Below are 24241 nucleotides of genomic sequence, written 5' to 3' on the forward strand. Positions count from 1 at the left end.
GCTAACAAACAAAATTAAGAGCTTGCACCCAACCCATACATTCACCACTTGTGATTAAGTTTCAATTGATATATTTTGATACATTGATACATTTAAGTCTTTAGATTTGATACAACTCTCAGCTAAATCACTCCATTTTAGACAACCCATTTTAGTCAGGGAAGGACTGAGGCAAGACATTGAGAAGTTATTACAGCATCAGCCATGCAGCTGCTATGAAAATCCAGGCATAACTCAGCTCAAACAGGTTTCTACAAGTCTGAGATCAGAGACACTTTCAGCAAAAGCCATCTGAAGACTAATAGATAACTTCTTGTTTCTCTCTCCACAGCATAAACTCAAGTGCATCACAGAGAAGCACTGAGTTACAAGGAAAACACAAAATTTCAAAGCCAAATGCAAAAACAAAGTGTACAGTCTTTATGCCAGGGAGTGTATGAGCCTCCATAACTGAGGCTGCTTTTAAATTTCTTTCTTTGCATTGACAGAGGTTGGTTCTGAACAGAATATTATTGGTTACTATAAAAAGCAAGTAGAACAGCAAGCAGTCATTGTGGAAGAGTGCATAAAGGAAGGGAATGATTGCACAAATATAAACATATTCTGCCCTTCTTTCAAACTGAAGATGCAATCTTTGTAAATACACACAAATGCATACAATTATATGTACCTTTCCACACAAGAAAAGGTCTATTATGTACCCTTTGAACATGCCAACAAATACATTTACTCCTGCCTTCGTGTTTCACACAAGCACTAACTGGAACATGAGAAGTCCTATGAAATGGGATATTGAATATATGCAGGACTAATACTAGCAGACAGAAGAGGCTGCCTTGATGTATCCAAAGTGACCTTAGATGATTTGACCTTGAAGTGAAAGGATGGCTTAGAGTGAGAGAATCTTAAGAGAAAGTGGAACAGTGTCTGAGATGTAAATGAGAAGAGCATGCCCTAACACCTCAGTATCTTTTCTGCATAGAAAGAGCACAATAATCTGTGCAGAAAGAAAAAAACAAGAACATACCATGCTGCCTGGTAACAACAGATTCATGTGATTAGAAAATGAAATATTTTCACAGTTTTAATATGCATCTGCTGATCTAAAATCCTACTAAAATACAGGAATTCAACAAGGAAAAAAGATTGCAATAGAAGCAACTACAAAAGCTCTTGGCAAAGCATGCCAAGAGAAGGGCTTAATGGTTTTGCTTTTTTCTTGATCAACATATACCACTGGTGCTGAATCTACTCACAGGGAGAAAAAAAAGTTAAACATATTTACACTTTCTATTTTATGAACAGACAGATTATCCTGAGTCATCTAGCAGTTTTGAAGTGCAAGCACACTACATTTTATTTAATGTTCAACATAGTATTTTCCTATATCAGTTACTAATACAGCAACTGTACAGTAACTAGTACAGTTCCTAAGTGAGGAAAAAAAATCCCATTTTATACAATGATTACAGTAACCTTTTCTGATATACAATTACTTACATTTGATCCAATAGTTATTCAGTAGCCACTGCTTTGTTAAAATAAGTGAACAAAACTGAATCAAAATAAGCAAGGATTTTTCATAAAATAATGAAATGTGACAGAACAGCATAGCCTTTACCTATCCTTGACAAACTTCAACTCATTATTTTGAAAATATTTACAAATGAGGGCTAATAATATAAGAAACACATTTTTAAGATCCAATTTATTGGCGTAAGACTTGAGCAAATTTTAAGTCAATAAATTCAGTCATTTTCTTCAAATTTTCACATAAGACCTATAAGATAATGATGCCAATCAACTACTCAAAGGTATTTTAGGAACCTGTTGAAATCAGTAGTGTAATTTTATGTCTATAACACTGAAAGACCTTGAAAGCCAATCTGAACACTGCAATCTGGACATTGCAACTTATATCTTAGTTAAACAACCGCATCATACCTTCCACAGTATTATGAACTCTTCTTATCAATGACAACATTTTAAAATATCCTCACGCAGATATAAATCTCATCTGTTGTAAATTAATAACAACTGGACTCTTTAAACTCATCTTATTTTTCTCAAATTTTCTTTAAATATTAAATTTGGACAAAAATATTCATTTCTTCTGTATGGGCATAAATTAACTAGATTGTTTAAAAGAATCCCTAAAAATGCTTCTCAGGTTATGTTTTGTAAATCAGGGCAGTGAAATCATGAGTTTATGTTAAATATTTGGCATTTCGAAGAGTCCACATGTACTAGAGAGAAGCACACCACTAACCTTTCCATTCACCAATGCTATCTGAAAATTGTTGATGTGTGCTTCTGAACAAAAGTAAGTATTTTAGCAAAGTTACTCAGCTCTCTAAGTCACTGTGAAAAATTATACTACTTTGATACAGTGCAGCAAGGTTTTCTGTCATTTTAGTACCTGGCCTGAGAATCTTCTTAAGATACATAAAACAAGAAAAGGAACAAACCCCTTTCATTCTCTTCATTGAGTTTCAATGCAAATGTCCAGCAAACCCCCATTCATTCTCTCATACCATGAGGTTTGAGGAAAATAAATTGCAGGCTCACTATACAATTAGTTTGAAAAATGGACTTCACTTGCTGCCAAAAGAGAAGAAAATAGCACAAGATGTATGAATATTTTATCACTGCCAAATGGAGTTAAGAAGAGGTGGCTATAAAGACAAGTGACCTACAGCACTATAAATAAGTTGAGTAAGAATAATTCTAGTAAACCAAGTAATAGGTTTTCAACCAACAATTCAAAACAGAAACTCAAAACTTGCTATACAGAAATACAGTTATCTCTCTACAGTCTCTTACAGACTAACTGAAGTTTCCTCCAAACAGACTAAATGCCACCAGGAGATGTTCTTTATACATATACCCCTAAACACTGACTTTTACAAGCAAGTCCTGTGGATCACAGCCTCCAAACTAATAATCACTAAATGGAAAACAGGGTGAACAGGCCCTTCCCTCACAATATTTAGGTCTATGGTTTCTAGAAATCGAGTTAATTTTATTGGCTATTTCTCTTTTTTAGCATAAAGTCAATGTTTGACATGTAATTCTGAGCTAGCTTGTAATACTGTTGTCAGATGATGTTAATTACTGTTATAGGAACAAATAGGCTCTTCAGTACTAGAAATTACATAATATCTGGGTAAGGAACAGAAAAACATCTATATTTCATTTTCAAGAATCTCACACATGGGGGGAAAAAAATGAAACACCAAAACAACAAACTGCACAAGAAGGAAATACATGATCATCTGATCTCACAAAAAAAAGGTACCTTGCAGTTAAAAGCACAAATAAATCTAAATGACAAGAAGTATGGATGAGGAACTTGGTAACCACCATTCAGAAACAAAATTTTTCGTCGCCTCTTCAATATTCAGATCTAAAAAATAATCCTGGAATAATCATCATGTTTCTGCTTCCACTGAAATGAAGGGGAAGAAACCCCACCTTAAGCACAGGCTCCAGCCTGTACTCAAGAGATGAATTTGCTGTTTCACAGAGACCCTCTGAACAAAGAAAACAAGTGCAGGTGTGACAGAGGTCTGAAATGCTAGAATTGCATAACTATTCTAATTATTTTCCAGAGGGACTTGACCAAGGCACAACAAAATCTTCTACATCTCCAATCAACTTTGATTGAAAATTGATAGCAGATATAGGACTGAATAGGATACAGGACAGATATAGGACTTGGTAATATGCACAGTTCCCCTCTTATAAATTAAAGGGATGAAATGAAATCCATTTCAGGAGGAATATCCTGACAAGAAAAAAAAGGGGGGTGGATGGGGAAAGAGAAAGAGGACAAAAGAGGATGAGGAAAGACTAAACTGTCAATTATCAAGACATTCTTGTAAGTACAGCTGATCTTCAGACCAATTACAGCTGCAACTGAAACTCAACTGCAGCTGTTCTGCTTTCCAAACTAAGCTGGTTGATAAGCAAAGCTTCCTGAAATAAACATCTACCCGACTACAAGACTTGCTGTACACAAAGACTGGGCAAATATCTCACAGTTACTGCTTTGAACGGGGTGTAATCTTTTAAGCACAACTTTTGAACACATGTACTTGGTATAGAATGCAAAATGCATTGCTATCTTCACAGGAGATTAAATGCACAGCCTAACCAGTATCAAATATTCTAAGATATCTAACTATTATGTCCAAAAACTTGGACAAAAAAATCCAAGCTGACCACCAAAATTACCCCCTAAATTAATTCACTGAAGAAATTAACATAAACAGTCCTTATTTTCGTACCAACAACTCCTCAAAGCAGAAGCAAGGAGGAAATGAGTAACTAATAGAGAGCATATCCTTTTTACAGCTTCATTCTGAGCATCTTTGAGAACCTCAGGAGAGGAAAAAAGCCCATGTTTAACCATTACCATTATAGTCAGTACTTAGTCTTCAGCTATCCTGCTTAACAAAGCTCCTGAACAAGAATATATTAAAGGCACTCAGAAGAAAAAACTCTCAGAGCTTCTACTGCATGTCAAATTTCTCTCAGACATTCAACTTTCACAGAGTTGTTTCACTGAATCAAAACCAACATTGAACCTAGTGCTGCAAGAAATCATTAATTTTAAATCTTAGGAAAAGTACTGACCCTATACAAATGTTATTTCATCTTCCCATTGCTATTAAAGAAGTATCCTAGAAACACTCAGCAGGCTGCTCAGGGCTTCTCCCACCACAGCCTGGAGCATGGATTCTGCAGGCACAGACAGAAAAGCTTGCATGTTGATGCTAAGATTACATGTACAGAGAAACTTAAAAGTCCAGGGAACTACAGAATTGACTGGTTTATAGCCTTCAAGCTCCTCTTTTATAAAAGCTCTGTCCTTCCAAAAAAATTATTACAGACTAAAATTTTACATGCTGCAATTCCAAATCAGTGCCAGCAACAGCTACAGACATTAGTTCAGAATAATAACTTCATTAAAAAGACCCAACTCTAAATACTGATAGAGAAAAGCAGCAGAACTAAATGATATGAAATGTATTCAGTTATCATTTCTATCAAATGTACAGCAAAGTGTGTAGACCACCACCTTTTTAAGCAGTGCTGACTTTACTGAGAAATACAAGCTTACAAGAGTCAAGGCAGAACAAAAGATGCAAAACAAAGGTCATGGAACCCATTTACATGGCACCTTATAGGCAAAATAAAGAAGAATTTCCTTTCTAAATGAAGTCCTAAAGTCAAACACCTAAGCTGTAATACAACAAGAGACATATTTCTCCTACATATTGGTTTGAAAACATCCTTATACACTACCTGACAGAAACAAGTTTCCTACAATCTTCCACACAGTACCTCAGTGCATTTGAACAAGGAGGTTAACCCCCTTCCAGCAGCTTGTAACAACAACCAGCATGTATTTTCCAGAGATGCTGGAAAATAACTCTCCAATGCAAGCTAGGAATTAAAGCAAAATCCACTGGAGACATTCTCACTCCAGCTGGAAAATTACACAATCAAGTCAAGAGTAAAGTATTACATAGAGAATGACAACTGAAAAACTTCCAGGTAACTGGACATGATTATCAGTAAGACCTAAAGCCTAATGCCAGAGACTAACAGAAAACAAAAAGGAATCTCTGTTTTCTTTGTGTGCATTGTGGACTCAAAATTCAACCTAATAATAAAATCTCTTTAAACATGTGCTGTATTAAAGATAACAGTAATCAAACCTGAAATACAGAGGTAGCCTTAATAATTATGGAAGCCAGTTTTCCAGATAACAGAATGTTCCTGCTATTTGCCAGTAATATAAAATAGAAAAGGCCAATCTTCAAAACAAAACCATGCATTCTTAGAAGCCATTAAGTGAAATAGTTATGAAGCAATTTTCTGTCTAAAAAAGTAAAAAGCTATCTGTAATCTACCAGCAGTGAGAGGACTAGCTATCATAGGCACTAGGATACGTGTAGAGTTCCATGTATCTGGATTTTGCCATACTTTGTCTGGTGTAAACCTGTTGAATTCCAGCTCTTAGGTCATCCCATATCTGGTCAAGACCAATCTGTTTAAGTCCATGCGGGTTCTGACTCCTATTCGATGACATTTTGTATTTCCTGTAAAGTCTTCCAGTGCAGCAGCCTGAGCTCTTGTTATTCCTCCATCAGAATCACAAGTCAAGTAACATTCTAAACTCAGTTGCAGCAACTCAGCAAGATATTCTTTATGCACAAAAAGTGATGTTTCCCAGGAGGATAACCTGCAACAGGAAAAGAAAACATACACGTTATATGACAGTCTAAATTTATCCACACTAAAGACGCAAAATTTATTATTTCATTGGAATATTGTCGTTTACACAGATGAGAAATCCATCTTGAGATGTGAAATACTAAACCCAAGGAACATAATTTAGCAATTCACCACAAAATGAGACAGTTAGTACCCAGAGTTATCCAAAGGCTGTGGGTACTTAGATCAGTGCAGCTGACAACAAAACTCTAATACTAACAACAAAACATAAGAGCAAAAAGCTTTCCAAGGAGCAGACACTATCTACCAGCAAGTGTAAATAGCTCCTCCCCATTCAACAGTAAAACTCCAGTACTTCTGAGCAACTCTGGGTTCTGTGGTAGCTCATTGTTTAACAAACACCCTTATGGGTATCAAAGATTCACCAGAAGATGCTACAAACAACTTTTTCTTCAGTTATCAAAAACTCTTCCAATCTTGTACTATTACAGGCAACCTGAAAGGCCAAGGCATTTTGGTAGCAGAGAATTTTTCTATCTGGCAATCATGGGCTCACATTTATTTCTTTGCTATGTAGAAGAACACCACTTCCTTCAATGGCATTTTACCAGCAAGAGAACATACAGTCAATAATGGCGGGAAGAAAGAACTACTAATAGGAGTACACAGAATAAATACTGAATGAATTGTGAATGAAACAATCAGAAAGTAAGAAAATGCACTATTCCCATGAGTTTTAAGTGCACAAATTTCAGGACATAGTGAAATGATGGCTACGAATTCATCAGCATCATGATATTATGGTGAAGGAACACATTCACCTGGAAAGGTCAACTGAAAACTTCAAGCAGAGATGATCCATTTTTACATAAGTCCATAAAAATACATTTGCAATTTTAACATGTCTTATCCTCCAAAGCAACAAAATGAATATCAGAAAATGACAATGTCAAAAATCAGCCCACAAATAAGAGAGATGTGCTAAGGACCAACTTAATCTTACTGGAGTCTTCCCATTCATACAGGGAGCCTGTAAGAAAGACGGAGAAAGACTTTTTACTGGTAACTCTAGTTACAGAAGGGTCAATGGTTTTAAATTAAAAGAAGGTAGATTCAGAGTGGATATAAGGAGGAAATTCTTAACTGTGAGGGTGGTGGTGAGACATTGGAACAAGCTGCCCAGTAAAGCTGTTGGATGCCTGGTGTTTAAGGCCATGTAGAAAGGAGCTTTGAGCAATCTGATCTAATGGATGGTGTCTCTGCCCAAGATAAGGAGACTAGACTAGATGATTCCTTCCAGCCCAAACCACTCTGTCATTCTGCACCCTAGAGCTCACTGACTGGAATACTCAAACCATAGTGAAACATTATGGCTTTCCATTTTTCTACAGACAATACAACTTTATGATAAATCTGTCATCCATATGAACCCTTCCATAATTTCAAGAAAATACAGGCTGAGATCAAATAAACCCTATTATTTGTTCTTAGTCTCTGAGCAGCAGAAAATAAAATATATTCTACAGTTATGTCATAGGTGCTTTGTCACAGCCACTTCTAGGCTATTCCATGTTCCACTCCAGGCTTTGCTGAGTTTTGAAAATTAAGTATTCTGTTATACCCTCCCTGACTTCCACCCAGTTATCTGAAGTTCTCTTCTGCCTTTTCTCCTGAACCCTAAAAAGACCAACTGAGATGGAGGCATTTTTTCATTTTTTTCAGTCAGTGACTGTCTTACTACAGTAACACAGAGATTACCTATCCTCACAGTCCTTTGCTTTCCCATTACCCATACACATTTCAATCTCCAAATCCAAGTAAAACCACCGAGAAGTATTTTTATTATGTGAGTCTCAGCAACAAGTACTGTCTCATTTTAATCTGACATACAACTGATTATGTGGCTAGATTTATTTTTTACAGGGGAAACAGTTACTCAGAGGATTAGATGGAAAAGCAAGAATTCAATCAATATACATCTTAGAAAACACACACCTAAAATTCAACCCTGCCATTTTCTGTTTCTCTAATCACAGCAAGCTAGTTATTAAAGGCATACAACAATCATGCATCATAATGCTGCAGTGTAATCTAGATCATACCTTGCTTGTATTTAACTTCTTTAATTTCTGGAAACCAAACCTGCTGCAGTACTACTGACGATGGACTTTCAGGACTGAGCAACAAAAGCCAGGAAGAACAAAGGTCCACGAGTGGCCATTCACCTCCACTGAGGGAAATATTCTGTGTATGTTACACACCCACAGACTTGGACTGTGATCCTAAGTCAGCATTGCAATAAAAGCAAGAAAATGAATTCCATGTCTACAATCCAGGAGAGCAGAAACACTTTGATTTCTTAGATCTGTTACTAAAGGAGACATGGTTCTGAATCTCTAAGGCCACAAAAACTGCCGTACGTGTGAGAATGAACTGACTGTCACTTGCTTATTAATCTGCCAATACACATTTTGGTGTACTTAACACAAAATACTTAATTGCTTGTATAAGAGCTTCTGACAAAAGGCCAACGCCTTGCTAGCTAGCAGAAAGCATAGCCAGCAGATGTTGAGTTTCCCCTTCTATGACGATGGAAATATTTAACTCTCCTCTCTAACTAAACATCTCCTAGTTTTATGTACCCTGGTGCATCTATGAGTACTACCTATTCCCAGAATCTTTTCAACTCAAGGTGTTCCTCATTCACCCTCCCTTTCCCCTAAAGGAAACCTCTGTATTTAAGTCAGGATGTAGCTATTAAAAATGCTATGAAAAAGAACACTTTTGGGCTTTTTTTCACATGCAGTCCACTATATAAAAATATTATTTATATGTCATAATTCCACCACAATTGACACTACCTCACTATCCTCTGGTTGGCATTCAATTTGAATTTTGCAAGTAAACACATGGATACAGAATGACAGTAGCATTTTGCTAACTTCCTAGACTCAAACAATTTACTTCTTCCAGTTAATTACTACTTAACATTAATCAGAAAATAGAGCAATAGATTAATAATTATATAAGCCACTATCAATTTCTTCCAGATTTATTTATGTGCAAAAAAAATAGAAAGGTGATTATTAATATATTACTTTAACAAGAATAGAATTTCAATCGCATATTTATGAAAAGAACTATCCATACTTAGTGGTTAAACTAAACTATGGTATTAAATTTATAGGAAGAGCAGGGGTAACACAAGGCTTTGTTACTTGGCACAGTTGTTATTACACACAAACATTTGATATTCTATTTCATGTGAAAAGTGCTATTATTTGATTCACACACAAAAACCCTTTCCTAGGCCAACAATTCTGAAAGGTCAAATCAAGTCCACAGCAGTTATACTGCATCTCTCCACCCAACATCCCAATTGCTACAAAGAGGGAGAAAGAGCTCCTAAGGCAGATTTCTCAGTGCCCAGACTGCACTGCCTGAATTCAAACCTCACCATTAAGTCATGACCTTTAAATCAGTGAGGTCTCTCCCTTGCAAAGTGCTCTTGGCAGGACTGTGCACAAGCTGGTCTTGAACTGACCATCACTGAGCTTTCTGCCCTAACAGATCAGACTTGCTGCTGACCTGCTTCAAGGATAAAATCAGGTGCCTGAGTTGCAACATCCACTCTGCAGCTTTGGACCAGAGAACCCAAACTTCATTATAGCTTCAGGAGCAGCTATATTTGCATGAGCAATATCACCCCTACAGTTTCCAGACAACATATGCACAATTTGATGCAGCAGGATGATAGTGTTCAATGCCAACCAATCTTTCAACCCTGCACTCAAGTACTGCAATTAAAACAGTCCAAACAAAAGAGGTAACACTTTTGCCAAAACTTTAAAACAGCCTTGAAGGACTTAAATGTTACTCCCACTTTTTCATTACTTAGGGACACATATCATGATAGATAAACATGATATGCAAAGAAACACACTGCATTAGAAAATACCGGGCTTGTTTTTATTGATAATCTAATAATAGTCTTTTTTAGATATCCCACCTCTTTGGAAAATAATGTGCATGCTGGAAGAGGCCTTCAGGAAAATGTGAAAGTTAACCCATCTTTTATCTAAAAAATGTAATGGATCCTACCACTTTTCAGCATCCCAAGCCATCTGCTGGAGTAAACACCTGATTTTTACATCCTAACACAACACAACTTTCAGCTTTACAGCCCCAAGGCCTGTGCATCACCTGTTGTTCTCCCACAACCCCTTATTTCTAAATTACATACTTCAAGATAGTTTACTTCAGTAATTACAGATAGAATTTGAACTTGTCAGCTTCTTGCACAGTAAGAACTCAGAGGTTCAGAACAAGGTTTCCCAGCTGATGCAAGAGCCCAGATAACACTGTTTTAAAGATGCAATAAAGAGGCACAACCTCTAGACTTATTTTATCTGTTTAACTTCATGTATGAGGATGTCTAGCAGCATGAGTTTAAGTGACCAGAGTTAATCACACTACACCCAAACCCATTTGGGAAGAGAAGCAAGTTTCACTAATAAGCTATGGTGGAACGAATATCACTAAAAATAAGTTTAGAAATTTCATAATGCTGAAGGTTTTTGAAGTATCTTGACTTCAGCTGATGTGTTAGCATTACAAGCTCTACACTGTAACATTGCTTAGTTGAGCCATAGTCCTGCATGCAACATTATATAGCACTCCCATTTCTGTCCAGAATTATTTTAGGCCACTAAATATAAAGGCTATGAGCTAGGTAGACAATTTATGCACTTCACATGACACAATTCTTAAAGCAAGACTAGGAACAAGGATAATGTCCTTAGCACTTCACATGCTACAAATGTGTAATTAATCAACATCTGGAGAATTTGCCTATAGCAGACATTTTCACTGTGCCCCCACAAAATGACACTATTGTAAAAAATGGTTATTCTAAAAATCAATACCAGAAGAGAAATACTAGAATTTTTTCTCCCTTTTCAACAAAGATATTTAATAGATAAATGACAAAAATTACAATGTTCAGTTCCTCTGTATTATTATGAAACACTGAGCTACATGTAGTGTGAAAAGCTTTCGCTCATCTCATTTTCAAGGAAGTTAAATTCAGTTCATTACGAGAAAAAACAGAGATGCATGCATGCACTCATCCCTTCCAAAACTTGTCTTTGGGTGGTAAAAAGTTCTGTATAGCACTTAAAAAAAAAATGCAGCAGCAAGAGTGTGTAATTTGGCAGTAATTTAAGACCAAGTTGTGTAAATTTGGTGTAAATTTTGGGTGGTTAATCCTGTATCTCCCTAATGATGACTTCATTTTGGGCTCCAATGTTCTCCCCACGCCCCCTCCTCTGTGTTTTACAGCTCTGATCAATGATATCTAAAGCACTGTAATTAATACACTCCTACATTACTTCATGTGCCAATGATACAGTTGCCAGCTGAACAAATAAAACAAAGCCTGGACATGTTCTTCACAGCTAGAAAAACTCTAAAATTCAATTTTATGTTCAAATTTAAACACAATATATGTAAGCAACTTGGAACTGCAGTTTTCACACTTTCCTAATTTACTTAAATTATCCATTACTGTCTTCACTAAAAGCCTTTTTAACTCATGTGGTTTATCTGTATGCCTGAACACAAGGATTTTTCTAAAATATCAATAACTATTCATCAGAATAAAACCAAGAAACTTGGAGTGTGCCACTTTTTCTCTTTGCCTATTCTTTTACCAGCTCTTTAATAGTCTTTATTTCTTCCTTACAGCTTTACCTTTGTCTTCCTTGAACAAACAATCCCAGCAGCGTTTGACAGGTATCTCCCTACAATAATGCCACAGCTAATACAAAAAAACCCGAACAAGCCACACCATACTCTAACATATACATGCTGCCTCATGAACAAAGAGTAGATCTAGACTCAATAAGGTTTGCTGCCATATTTATTCTACCCAAGCCAACTCTCCCTTCTGCAACTCTAGCCAAAGTAAACTCTGGTCAATATTTAGAATCCCACAAACAATAGGTTTTATGGTTGTTTCACCGCATCAACATCAATTTGGAAAACAGTGCAAGGGACTACATCCTTAAGTACTACATAGGTAAAATATTTCAAGTTTTGGTTGGCCATCTTCAGAGAGAGTTCACTTTGCTGTTGATGAAATAATCCTTACGTAGAAAGTTTGCAGACTGCTCCTAAACTGAACGTCCTTTCTAACCTAAGGTCTTGCATATTCCTGTGTCAAAACCAGGACACAGACCCTGCAGTATTTTTTAACTGAACAGTTAATGTGCTTCATAGCTTCTTCAAACACTCAGTTTTACATCTTGGAAAAAGGAATGCTGCAGACTAGGAAAAGAACAAAAAAAAAATCAAGTCAAGATATGGGTGCACTGAAGAGAAGGAAGAAAGTTTTACAGAAGTGTAGTGGGTTTGTGTGGCAGGTTTTGGTAGTGGCAGGTGGTGCTACAGGGGTGACTTCTGTAACAAGCTGGCTGTAGCTCCCCCCAAGTCCAAGAGAGCCAATGTCAGCCAGCTCCAGGATGGATCTAGCACTGGCCAAGGCTGTGCCAACCAGGGATGGCAGTAACATCTCTGTGAGTACATATTAAGAAGGAAAATAAATTATTGCACAGATGTAATTGCAGACTCAGAGAAGAGAGGAATGAGACTATGTGAGACAAACCCTGCAGACACCAAGGTCAATGGAGGATGAGGCACCAGAGCGGAGATTGCCCTGCAGCCTGTGAAGACCATGGTCAAACAGCCGTGCCCCTGCAGCCCATGGAGGACCACAGGGATGCAGAGACCCGCTCACAGACCACAGGGGTGCAAATTTCCACCTGCAGCCCATGGAGGAGATCCACGTCAGAGAGGGTGGATGCCTGAAAGGAGGCTGTGAGCTCATGGGAATCCCATGCTGGAGCAGGTCTCCTAGCAGGACTTAAGACCCTGTGAGGAACTCATGCTGGAGCAGGCTGTGCCTGAAGGACGGCACCCTGTGGAAAGAGACCCACATCAAAGCAGTCCATGAAGAGCCGCAGCCCACAAGAAGGACTGATGCAAGATAGGTTTATGGAGAACTGACCCCCATGGGAAGACCCCATGTCAGAGCAGGGGAACGACTCTTCTCCCTGTGCAGTGGTAGAAACAGCCTGTGGTGAACTCACCATATCTCGGCCCCTGCCTCCCTGTGCTGCTGGTGGGGAGGAGGACAGACAAGTGGGGGGAAGGTCTCTTAAAAATTTGTTTTACTTTTCATTAACTTGCTCTGATTTTAATTAATAATAAATTCAATTGATTTGCCCAAGACCAGTTTGTTTTGCCCATGATAGTAATCAATGAGAGATATGTCCCTGTCCTTATCTCAACCCATGAGCCTTTCATTGTATTTTTCCTCCTCTGTCTACTTGAGGGGAGTGATGGAGGGACTTTGGTGGATACCTGGCAAGCAACCAGGGTAAAACCACCACCATAAGAAAAAGAGCCTTGAATATTCCCACTTTCTCTCTGGTTTTAATCATATATATGATACAACCTGCATAAACCCAAACAAAAAACCAAAACAAACAAGAAAGCAATAGACTAACCAAAGCCCAATGAAACCGAAATAAACATAAATAATGAAGGACAATGCACATGAAGATGCACATCTTGATTCAGTCAGGAAAATGTAGAAAAGGAAAATGAGGGAGGAAAAGCCATGAAATTTGCTAGATACCCCATGTTCCAAGCAGAAGACAGAGTAATATACCCTGTTTCCTTAGAAAGGGGGAAAAAAACCCCAAAAAAACCCCACAAAAAAAACCCCAACCAAACACCACCGCAAAAAGCCACAAAAACAAAACAACAGCAGCAAAGAGTTAAATCCAATGCAACTCAGAGAGAAAAAACACAGAAGGGCTGGAAACACTGAAATACCTTGGGCCAGTTCAGAGACCTTAATGATCCTGCAAGGACAATTCTTACTCATAACTGTTTTCCCAAAAGACCTTACCAGACATCAAAACTTCAACTAAATCCAACTTAATAAGTTAAAACATCATAATCCTACTGATCTCCACTAAGAAAACAGCGTTGTCTTACAGTCTGCTTCAGACACAGCATGCCCTCCACCAGAACATCCAGGGGCAAGCCTCTGAACTCTAACACAAATCCCCCAAAATTATAGCAGAACTCAATGCACCACAACATACTTTCACACTGCCCTGTTAAAGACACAAACAGGAATTTTCACCTGCAATAATATTTCCACAGTTTTTCCATGCTCTTGGAAGGCAGCAGCTCTTACCAATAACTTTAAAAAAACCATTAACATATTGCTAACAAGCAAAAACCAATTCTGGCTGGAATCTCTTCCCAACAGCCTGCTAATTTTACAACTTCTTTCCTCTTGTTATTTGTGTAAGAGCTCAATTGATCAAGGCAATACAGTTTGCCACTTCAATTTATAAATAAAGATGACGGTCACACTGATTAATCTTGCAAACAATCTGATATTTTCAGACATTTGAATGTACTACAAGAGTACAGCTTAAATACTGAGGAGTTTCCTCCTATAATCACCTTCATACTAATGTTTCATTCTGAAGTGACAAATAATAGATAAATCAAGTGATATTGCAGTTACTTGCATTCATTTCCTGCATGTGACAAAATCACGACCTGTGAAAGCCGCTCCCTCTTTATTTTCTTATTTTCCTTTTACATCATGTTTACGTTAAGTGCATGGATATATGTGCCAGTGATCTTGATTCCTACTGTGGTGTAATGCTGCTAACACTGCTGGCAATGAACAGCACACCTCTCATATATTTCATTCCAGATGCCTAAATACAGTCAATGAAAAAAGAATGAGAGCTTTCTCATTAAAATCTAGAAAGGGATTTGTATGTAATTCTCTTCTGGTTCAACTACAAAGTCTGAATGCTAGCAGCCTTAACTTACAGTAAAGAATTTATACCTCACAAAAAGTTAGTTCTGTTTAAATTTAGTATCATTTCAGCAAATTATTAATCAGTTTTGATCTCTAATGACTGCAACAGGCACCCTTGGTATAGAAGTGAAGCAATTTAACTTAATTTTGTAAAAGTTAAAATTGCCACACATCCCTAACACCTACATTTAAATCCTCCTCCTTTTTGATTAAGCTTGCACCATTAAGTTTTAAAGCTAAGCCTGCAATAGAATCTAACAAAATCAACTGAACTACTTAGGGATATAAACTTTGATTTTATACAACTCCTATTAGTGACAGCATCCTAGTATAGGCACATTTTCAGAAACAACAAAACTTCTTCAAAGTTATCTCTGAAAAAAAGAGTAAGAGAACAGTCTGTTTTCTTTAAAAAAAGCAAACATTCTAAAAAAGCATTTTCAGTTGTACAGTGAAAAGTTCATCCTTTGGCTACCCAGAAGCAAGCAGAGCATTTGCCCATGAAATGATTACCATGAAAAGCAAGATGAAAAGACTAAGAGCTAACAAACTATAAACTATTTTCTAAAATTCTCTTTTTTCCCTTAATTCAGTCCACTAAACTTTAGATAAAACTTCCAAGTGACAGTATCCACCCCCAGTGAGACTAGAGGAGCTTGCAAATTTACATATGAAATTAAGTTTAAATTACAGAGCAAAACAGGGTGAACTAAGGTCACACCACCAGCCTTAGTTCTGAACTCTCATCCACATTAAGATATTGTCCAACCTGAAACACAGAGGAACAAAAAGCCAAGTTACATCAATTGCATATTAAAAATACAAGAAGTCTCTGATTTAAATTATGGCTGAAAATGCCTTACTAATAACCCAACATTTTGTACCTCCCTGCTTCAAATTTTAAAACTTCACTTTTTTTCTACTGTGTATATTAATGAATCAAATACATCCGGGTCCCAGTAGCAAAGCCACCAGTCTCCAATAAAATAGGAGAAGCATGGGCCTGTCTTCAAAAGATAAGTACATTATCAGAGCAGAGTGAGGAGCTCTCTGCACTGCAGAAACTTTCCATCACCATGATCCTCACCATCCTACATGTAAATCCATTTCTTCTGCTCAGTAACACCAAGCTTGAAACATACAGCAACACAAACTAGAGCAAATCTAATGAAATCCAAAGACAGAGCAGAATTTTATATCAACATTAGTTACTCCTAATTTAAAGAAAAACAGAAGTCAATGGTATTGAACTGATATTCACATCTAGTGCATAACTACAAAGATGTCAGAGAAAAGGTATTTTCTTAATCCTTTATTCTTAGTCCTGCTGTCAAGCAATGCCTTGTTTTCACTAGACCAAACTAAAGCAGGGAACCTTTTGATTCCAAAACCAGAACAATCCAAAGGGGAAGAAAAGGAGATAATATAAATTTTTTCCCTTAGATTTTGGAAGAACATCACATTGAAGTTCCACTGCTTATTCAAGAACCATGAAACGGTTTGGGTTGAAAGGCACCTTTAAACATCACCTAGTAACCACCCCTCTGCCACAGACAAACATCTTGCACTAGATCAGGATGCTCAAAGAGCCATCCAGCCTGGCCTTGAACACTGCTAGAAATGGAGCTACACACACAACTTCTCTGGTTAACCTGTTTCAATGCCTCACCACCCACCGAAGTAATGAATTCCTTCTTTATAACCAATTTAAATCCATCCTCTTTCCATTTAAAATTTATGTCCTTTGTCCTGCCACTACAGGCCTTTGTATAAAGTCTCTCTCCATCTTCCTCATAATCCCCCTTCTTTACACACTGAATGAAAGCCTCAATAAGATCACCCTGGAACCTTCTCTTCTCCAGGCTGAACAACCCCAACTCTCTCAGCTATAGGAGAGGTGTTCCATCACTGATCACTTCTGAGGCCCTCCCTGGATCTGCTCCAATAACTGCAGGTCTTTCTTGTGCTGGATGCCACAGAGCTGGATGCAGTGCCCCAGGTAAGAGCCATCAGAGAACAGAACAGAGAGTGAGAATCACCTGCTTCTTTTTACAAGTTCAGGATACTTCTGGCAAAGAAAGCAGTGAAATTTTGGAGAGAAAGAGACACCAACTCTGGCAAAAATTTACATATGACTCTACACCCATTCCTTGAAGTGAAAAATGAAATGACTGTTTTTCTATTTTCACAGTAGCCTTCATTAATTTTTCTAAGGTTCATAGTTAAAGAAGGAGTTGAAAAACACTACATTAAATAAAGTGGAATGTAATCAATGTTTGGTTCAGTTAAAAAAACATGTATTTGACTTGTATCATTTATAAGAAAAGGTAAGGCAGCAACAGGAAGAGGTTCTCTCTTGTGACATCAGAGGTTCTGTGGGTAAAGAGAAAACTGACAGAGAACTACCCACTGGGACACAGATAATTTCCTAAAGCAGTGCTCTTTCCAGAAGCTGGGATAACACAAGGAGTGTTTAAATCTGTGGTTACATTAAAGGCTACAAGTTACAGCACTATAGCAGGGCACATCAGCTCAGAGCAATTTTATTACCAAGTCATTTAGTCATGTCTGTAACAGGTCTGGACTGCAGCACTGTAGAAACATGAACAGCCAATCTGTTCCTGTTCTAGCGGTTCTTCTACTGAAAAACCTACAACTCCTACAATAAAACAGCAAGTTACTCATGTGGACAAGCTCAACATGTCTCTGTAATTTTTCCAATAATTATATTTTCTTACTGAAAATTCTCCTTTATCAAGCAAGGGAAACTCGATGGTCTCCAGAACAAACCAAAAAAATAGCTGTTTAAGTTTGCATGCCGAATAGATTATAATTTGTAACCAGACCTCTAAATGCTGGTTCCAGCAACCACTTTTTACATGGAGATAAGCTTGAAAAATACAGTTAACTAAAACTTTCCTATTAGTGTACTCTTACCTAAAAAACATGCTAGCACCTAAGTATTCTATTTAAAATGAGATCATGCATTCCTAAAGCACATGCAGAACTTCCAAGGCCAAATTTTCCATACTCTTCTTTCTTCCAGGTCTGTGCAACGGGAAGACTGCACCAAGCTGCAGGGTGCTATGACTGCCTGTGCACATCCTCCTGATATCCCATCCAAGTGGGACATCTGCCCTGTTTTCCTTCTGATGCCTGTTGGATAGCACAGGAAGTACAACAGCAGAGTTGGTAACACACTGACCTCTCACTAGGAAATTCCTCACTTCAAGCTCATAATACAAATTTTTTATGTTGAGAGTGGTGTAAGTGCAAGAGGAGCATCTTTACAGCTGTTTAATTCACTAGAATTTTGATTAACTAAAAAAAAAAAATCAAACTTCCGTGGCAAGAGAAAAGATTCCAAAAGATTCCAGGTATTTCCAATCCATGCAACCACTGGCATCTGGGATATGACTCATCATTAAGTTAGGCCCAAATGAAATAATTGTAACTACACAAAACTAGGCACTATCTAAGAACCACAACAGATGAAAAGCAGTACTCCGAGATGTTAACACACAAGTTGTAGGATAATACTTCTTAAGCTGAGTACCTGAGAACTTTCTCTAAGGATTCACTATTGTTTTCATAATAATACATCTAAAATCCAAGAGCTTGCACCCAGACTACAAATAAGCTAAATCAAAAAAGAGGCACCCTCAAAGCAGTATCCAAATGAGGGTGTGCATCCATTTATCTTAAATGAATTTAGGTTATTTAATAAAGCAATAAAGCAATGTGATTTTCTCATGTCAATGGTTTGAGCAACAGGCCCAAGTTTTAATGCCAGTTCAAACCAGCATACAAAGGAGCAAGGTGGAAGAAGAATCAATTTGCTAAACCACCACCACTGCTTTGTCAGCCAAACACACATGCTTAATTTAGGTGACCAACCTAAGACTATTTTCTATGTGATCCCTGGATAAGCAATGGAAAGTTTCCTCCAGAGACGTTGTTAATGCAAGGCACTGAACTGGGATTCTGAGTCAGGTGCACAAATTAATCCTGAGATCAAATATGCTCACCATGCCTTCATGGGGCAAGTGTGTCCAGTGCTGAAACTGCACCTCAAACGTGGTCATGAGGTGACTTTGAAATGCAACCAATCTTAAGAACCAAAGCAACTAAGACAGACACAAAATAAGAAGAATACTTGGACAACAAATACTGAAAACAAGAAGCTACAGAGCAGATGGAAAAGACTTCTTTCTAGTCAAGTCACCATCAGAAACACAAAGTGCTGATGCCACACAGACACGTAATCATCAACATACAACATTACAGCAGTTCACTGTGAGTAAAAACTATGTACTGTGGTATCTGCATAGTATCTTGCTACTTCCCCAAAGAGGAGGCATCCCAAATACACTCCATTTCAACTAAGCACTAATTCACAATATGGTATTACAAACATTATTTAGCCTAATTCAAGCTATGTAGCCACCAGATATGTCTGGCCCCATGGACTATTCCTCCCAGTCCTGCCAAAAGGATTTCCAATAGAGAATTTTTGCTCCCTGAGTAGCATCAGGGCATGTGTCTGTACTAGGGCTGAGGTACGTGATTATATATGAACACATATACCAAGGGAAAAGTTGCTGAAGAAGTCAGTAAAAAATCAAAACAAAATAAGGTAAAACAAGTAATTAATCTCCGTCCTTTCAGTGTTTAACTCTATGCCAGCTGAAACCAGAACACAAGTATTCAGATAACCTAGGGTAAAATTCCTTTCTCCTCAAAGGCATAGCTACAGGATTTAAATACGAAGTGGGGGAGACAGCATATGAATCTACAGAGAAAAGGAGTATGGGCAAAGAAAAAAAAGAGTATTAGGTGAGATCACAAAGAAGGTTTTAATGACAGGAAAGTAAGATCAGAAGGGAAAAAAAACATGAAGAAGGAAATGGTTACTGGGCAGAAGAAAACTGGAAGGGGAAAGGTAACAGAGGGGTAATGACAGTGCTGGAATATAACTTCAAAAGGAAACAAGAAGGATGAGGAAAGGATTCCAATCAGGACACACTTAGCTTGCATTGGCAAAGTTACTGGGAAACAAATGAGCTGGTTATTTGAAACAAAAATTGCAAGACTAGTCACCTGGATGGAGACAATAAGTACACAAACAGACAAACAAAAGGTTACGGGGGCACCTTCTCTGCTAAGGCCACAACAGTAGGTGGCAACAAGGGGAAGCCTGGCGCACACTCCGTGAGAGCAAGAGAAACCTAGAGAAGTTGACCGAGATGAACTATGGCAAAAATCCCCCAGCCACATTGGTACTGAGAGCACTAGGGAATGTCTCTAGGTACAACCAAAAAGCTCCTAGACAGACCTGAGTATCACTAGGGCTCTGGGGATTGCTGGCATGAACAGGGTGAAACGAAGCAGCACAGGAAAGGACAGGGAGGACAGAGTGCAGGTGAACTCCCCAGAACAGTGCCCGGTGAGGTTACGGACAAAAGCTCACAGGGAAAAAAGAGGGCAGAGGCGTGGGAGGAGCAGGGCCTGGGATGGCTGGGGTAGGCAGTCCCGGGGCCGAGGGGGGCACAGCGAGGGCTGCGGGAGGACGGGCCCGAGGTCTGAGAGCCGCCGGGGCGGGACGGAAAGGCTGGGGCAGCCACCGAGGCGCCCTGGCCATGCGGGGGCCGCGGTCACGGGGGAAGGACGGGGACGAAGGGAGGGAGCGGGCAGCCCCCCGGCGGCCGGGCAGATCCTGCGGGCCCGGGCAGCCAGCGGGGCGCTCCCGCACCCCGACGGGGGCGAAGCGTTCCGAGTGCGCAGCTCGCGGCCTCCCCGCTCCGGCCCGGCCCGCGGCTCCGGGGCCGGATCCACGAGCGGGCCGGGCAGCCACCACCGCCGCCCCCGCGCTCCGGGGCCGGCAGCGCGCCCGGGAGAAGAAAGGCGGGCGGGCGGGCCGGGCCCGACCGCCCCTTCCCCCGTTCCCCGCGGCGTGACTCAGTGCCGGGCCCCGCGCCGCCGCCTTCGCGTCCTGCCGGGCCTGGCCGGGCCGGGCCAGGCCTCGCTGCGACACAACGCCGCGGCCTCCCTGCACTCACCAGCATCGCGCGTCCCGCAGAGTCAGGGCCACGTCCGCCCGCCCCTTCCGCCTCCGCCGGGCCCGGATCCGCCGCCGCCGCCTCCCCCCGGCGCGGCCCGGGGATCGCGGAGGCGCCGCCCCTCGCAGCCGCCCCGCCCCGGCTCACGGCGGGCGGGGAACCGGGGCTGCGGCTGCCCGCGCCGGCAGGCCCCGGTGGGGCTGGGCCTCGGCCTCGGCCTCCGGCGGAGCCTCCCCGCCCGCATGAGCCCCTCGGCGGGAGAGGCCGGCCGGCTGGCCGCCATCTCCTTGGCTGCCAGGCCCTGCCCTGCCCTGCCCTGCCCTGCCCTGCCCTGCCCGAGGGGTCGTTGCTCCGACCCCTCCCCAAGTTAGTCCAGTGCCAGAAGAGCTGAAGGATAAGCTGAAAGACTTGGGAGTGATGGTTGATGAAAAACTCAACGTGAGCCGGCAGGTGTGCGCTCGCAAGCCAAAAAGCCAATCGAACCTGGGCTGCATCAAAAGCAGAAATGGGCCGGCAGGGCGAGGGAGGTAATTCTGGCCCTGTACTCTTTGATGAGACCCCAGCTGGAGTGCGGTGTACAGTTGTGGTGTCCCCAACATCAGAAGGACATGCAGCTGTTGGAGCAAGCTGAAAGGAGGCCTCGAAGCTGATAAAAGGACTGGAACACCTGCCCCATGAACACTGGCTGAGAAAGCTGCGGCTGTTCAGCCTGGAGAAGAGGAGGTCGTGTGGAGACCTCAGCAACCTTCCAGTATCTGAAGAATCCTAGAGGAAAGCTGGAGAGGGGCTCTTTGTCAGGAACTGTAGTGATAAGACACAGAGTAATTAGATACAAATTCAACTAGGCAATTTTAAGTTAGATATTTGGAAGAAGTTCTTTACTGTGAGCATGGTGAGGTGCTGGAACAAGGGAGTAAGTTGTCCAGGGAGGTTGTGGATGCCCCAGTGTTTAAGGCCAGGGAAGTGTCCCTGCACATGTCAGGGGGTGTTGAGACTAGATGATCTTTTAGGTCCATTCCAAACCCTTAACATTCCATGTGTTTCAGGATGACATTAGACATGGTAAGACTTTCCTCCATCCATAGCTAAGCAGCTGCTTCTGTATTTATGAGAAACGCAGGTTTCTAAAGTGTCCTGGACACAGTGAATGGCACCACACCAAGTCTGGGAGCCCAAATGGATGGTACAGTTGTGAGTTAACAGTGTGTCTTTGTCAAGTGAGTGTTTAACCAAACTGCGAAGCTCCTCTGACTTACTCACATCAGGAATCATTGCCTCTAAGTGCATGAACATTGTCTTGAAAACTTTGATTAAAGTGTGGCTTTTGTAAGAGCATAGAAATCTTTCTGTGACTTTCAGAGTAGTAAGAAGACAACTTGGAAACAACACTGCAGAGAGAAGACGAAGGTAGAAATTGAAAGAAAGGAAATGACATTCTTCAGCTGAGAGCTGCTTGGAAGATGTGTGATGGTATTTGGTCTGATTTATTGAGGGATACGGAGTTACATGGACCTGTTTGTAATCTGCAAACAAGTTAAAGCAGAGCTGCCTACTAGATAACTTTAATGTTTGATAATAAAACATAAACCTCCTAGCAAATTTGCATCACTTATATGTGGATTGGAAGTGGGGCAGTTATTTTTTCTTTCTAAGAGTAAGAAATTGATGATACAAAATAATACCGAAATTAGGACAGGTTTCAGAAAAGTATTTTGGAGTCACTTCTGTCTTTTAATTCCTGAAGACTGGAATTATATTGCTGGAGCAGTGTTGTGAAGAAAAAAAAGTCAACCAAAGAATGTGAATGTACTTATCCATTATACTAGTATCAAGAGTTAAACCTGTGAAATTCAGTAGCTTCATGTGAAAGGAAGGAGAAATGGGGAAGCAATAGGAAGAAACAGAAGATCTTCCTGGGAAAGGAAAGAGAAATGGGGAAGCAATAGGAAGAAGCAGAAGATTTCTTTTCTTTGCAAAATGCTTCACTTGCATTCTGGTTCTACCTGCTGTTCGCCTTTTCTGAAAATTTGCCTTCTCAAAGCTAATGCTCCTTAGTCATGTTGGTGCTGGAAAAATTATTTCCCTGTGTAATAATGCTTTCCCATGGCCCAGCCTACTGAAGTGGACACAAGCAAAGGCAGTGACAAAGCTCTTCCAATGAGACAGTGCTGACTAAGGAGCACTGTCTGAGGAACTGGTTTAATGTGTAGCAGGGACACTGTCTCAGTCAGCTGGGTGGCATCATGACGCTTACATTTTGCTTATGTAGGTGTACTTTGCAAATACCATTCCTGGGCATGACTAAATTTTTGGTTTGCTGACATACATGAGTTGTAGTAGAGGACAGTTTGTGTGAGTTGGCGTCAGCGTGGCTAGTTCTGCATGGTGTGCTCAACACTGGGACAGTGAGGGCAAACAGAATAGTCTGTGGGGGACAGGAACCAAATCCAAAGGAGGGTGGTCTGATCAAGAAAAATAAGAACTGATTTTTCAGTCTTGGAAAGCTATGTTTTGGTACTGTATTTTACAGCAATTGTCTTTGCAAGAGGTAAAGGCATCATTGTTTTAAAGCCTAAAACAAGGGGACACTAGAGCTATAGATAGCAAGAAAACTGAAAGAGAAATGACAGGAAGGGAACAAACTAAGGGGAGAAGGAAGACCTGAATTGGCACCATCTTGCACTAAACTGTATTTTTTTTTAGGCTTGTGATTAACTGCAGTACAAGCCTGAGTTTTGACAGTTTGGAGTATCAAAATTTGTTTATCTTTTTCCCCAGGGCTGCATTATGATTTGTGCTCACTTTATAGAGGCAAGGCACAGTTCTCTGATTTTATTCATGGTAGTGGTAGCTGAGTTGACACTCTGAAAAGGTAGGCCATCAAAAAAGCTTCACTAGACAATTTGGACATGATGCATAACATGGCTCCTTCATACATCCATTGAAAGAATTCCAACAGCAGGGTAAGTGATCACAGAGAGAAAAGGGAGCTGAATGCAGGGAATTGAATGCCAAAATACCT

General features: G+C 40.1%; 1 protein-coding gene across 2 annotated transcripts in view; it reads right to left on the reverse strand.

The window, feature by feature from the left end:
- CUL1 (cullin 1) overlaps nucleotides 1–21270 on the reverse strand; it is a 52306-nt gene extending 31036 nt beyond the window's left edge. For both annotated transcript variants that reach the window (XM_054273927.1, XM_054273926.1), the window contains exons 1-2: nucleotides 21220–21270; nucleotides 5961–6253 (exon numbers count right to left, since the gene is read on the reverse strand). In XM_054273927.1, coding sequence (XP_054129902.1) covers nucleotides 5961–6100 — 140 coding nt within the window. In that variant the 5' untranslated portion in view covers nucleotides 6101–6253; nucleotides 21220–21270. The remainder of the gene's footprint in view (nucleotides 1–5960; nucleotides 6254–21219) is intronic.
- Between the last annotated feature and the right edge of the window lie 2971 nt (nucleotides 21271–24241).

The sequence above is a fragment of the Melozone crissalis genome, unplaced genomic scaffold, assembly GCF_028551555.1.
Source record: "Melozone crissalis strain CALT ecotype California unplaced genomic scaffold, PUWL_Pcris_2 ptg000016l_1, whole genome shotgun sequence".
Classification (NCBI taxonomy): domain Eukaryota; kingdom Metazoa; phylum Chordata; class Aves; order Passeriformes; family Passerellidae; genus Melozone; species Melozone crissalis.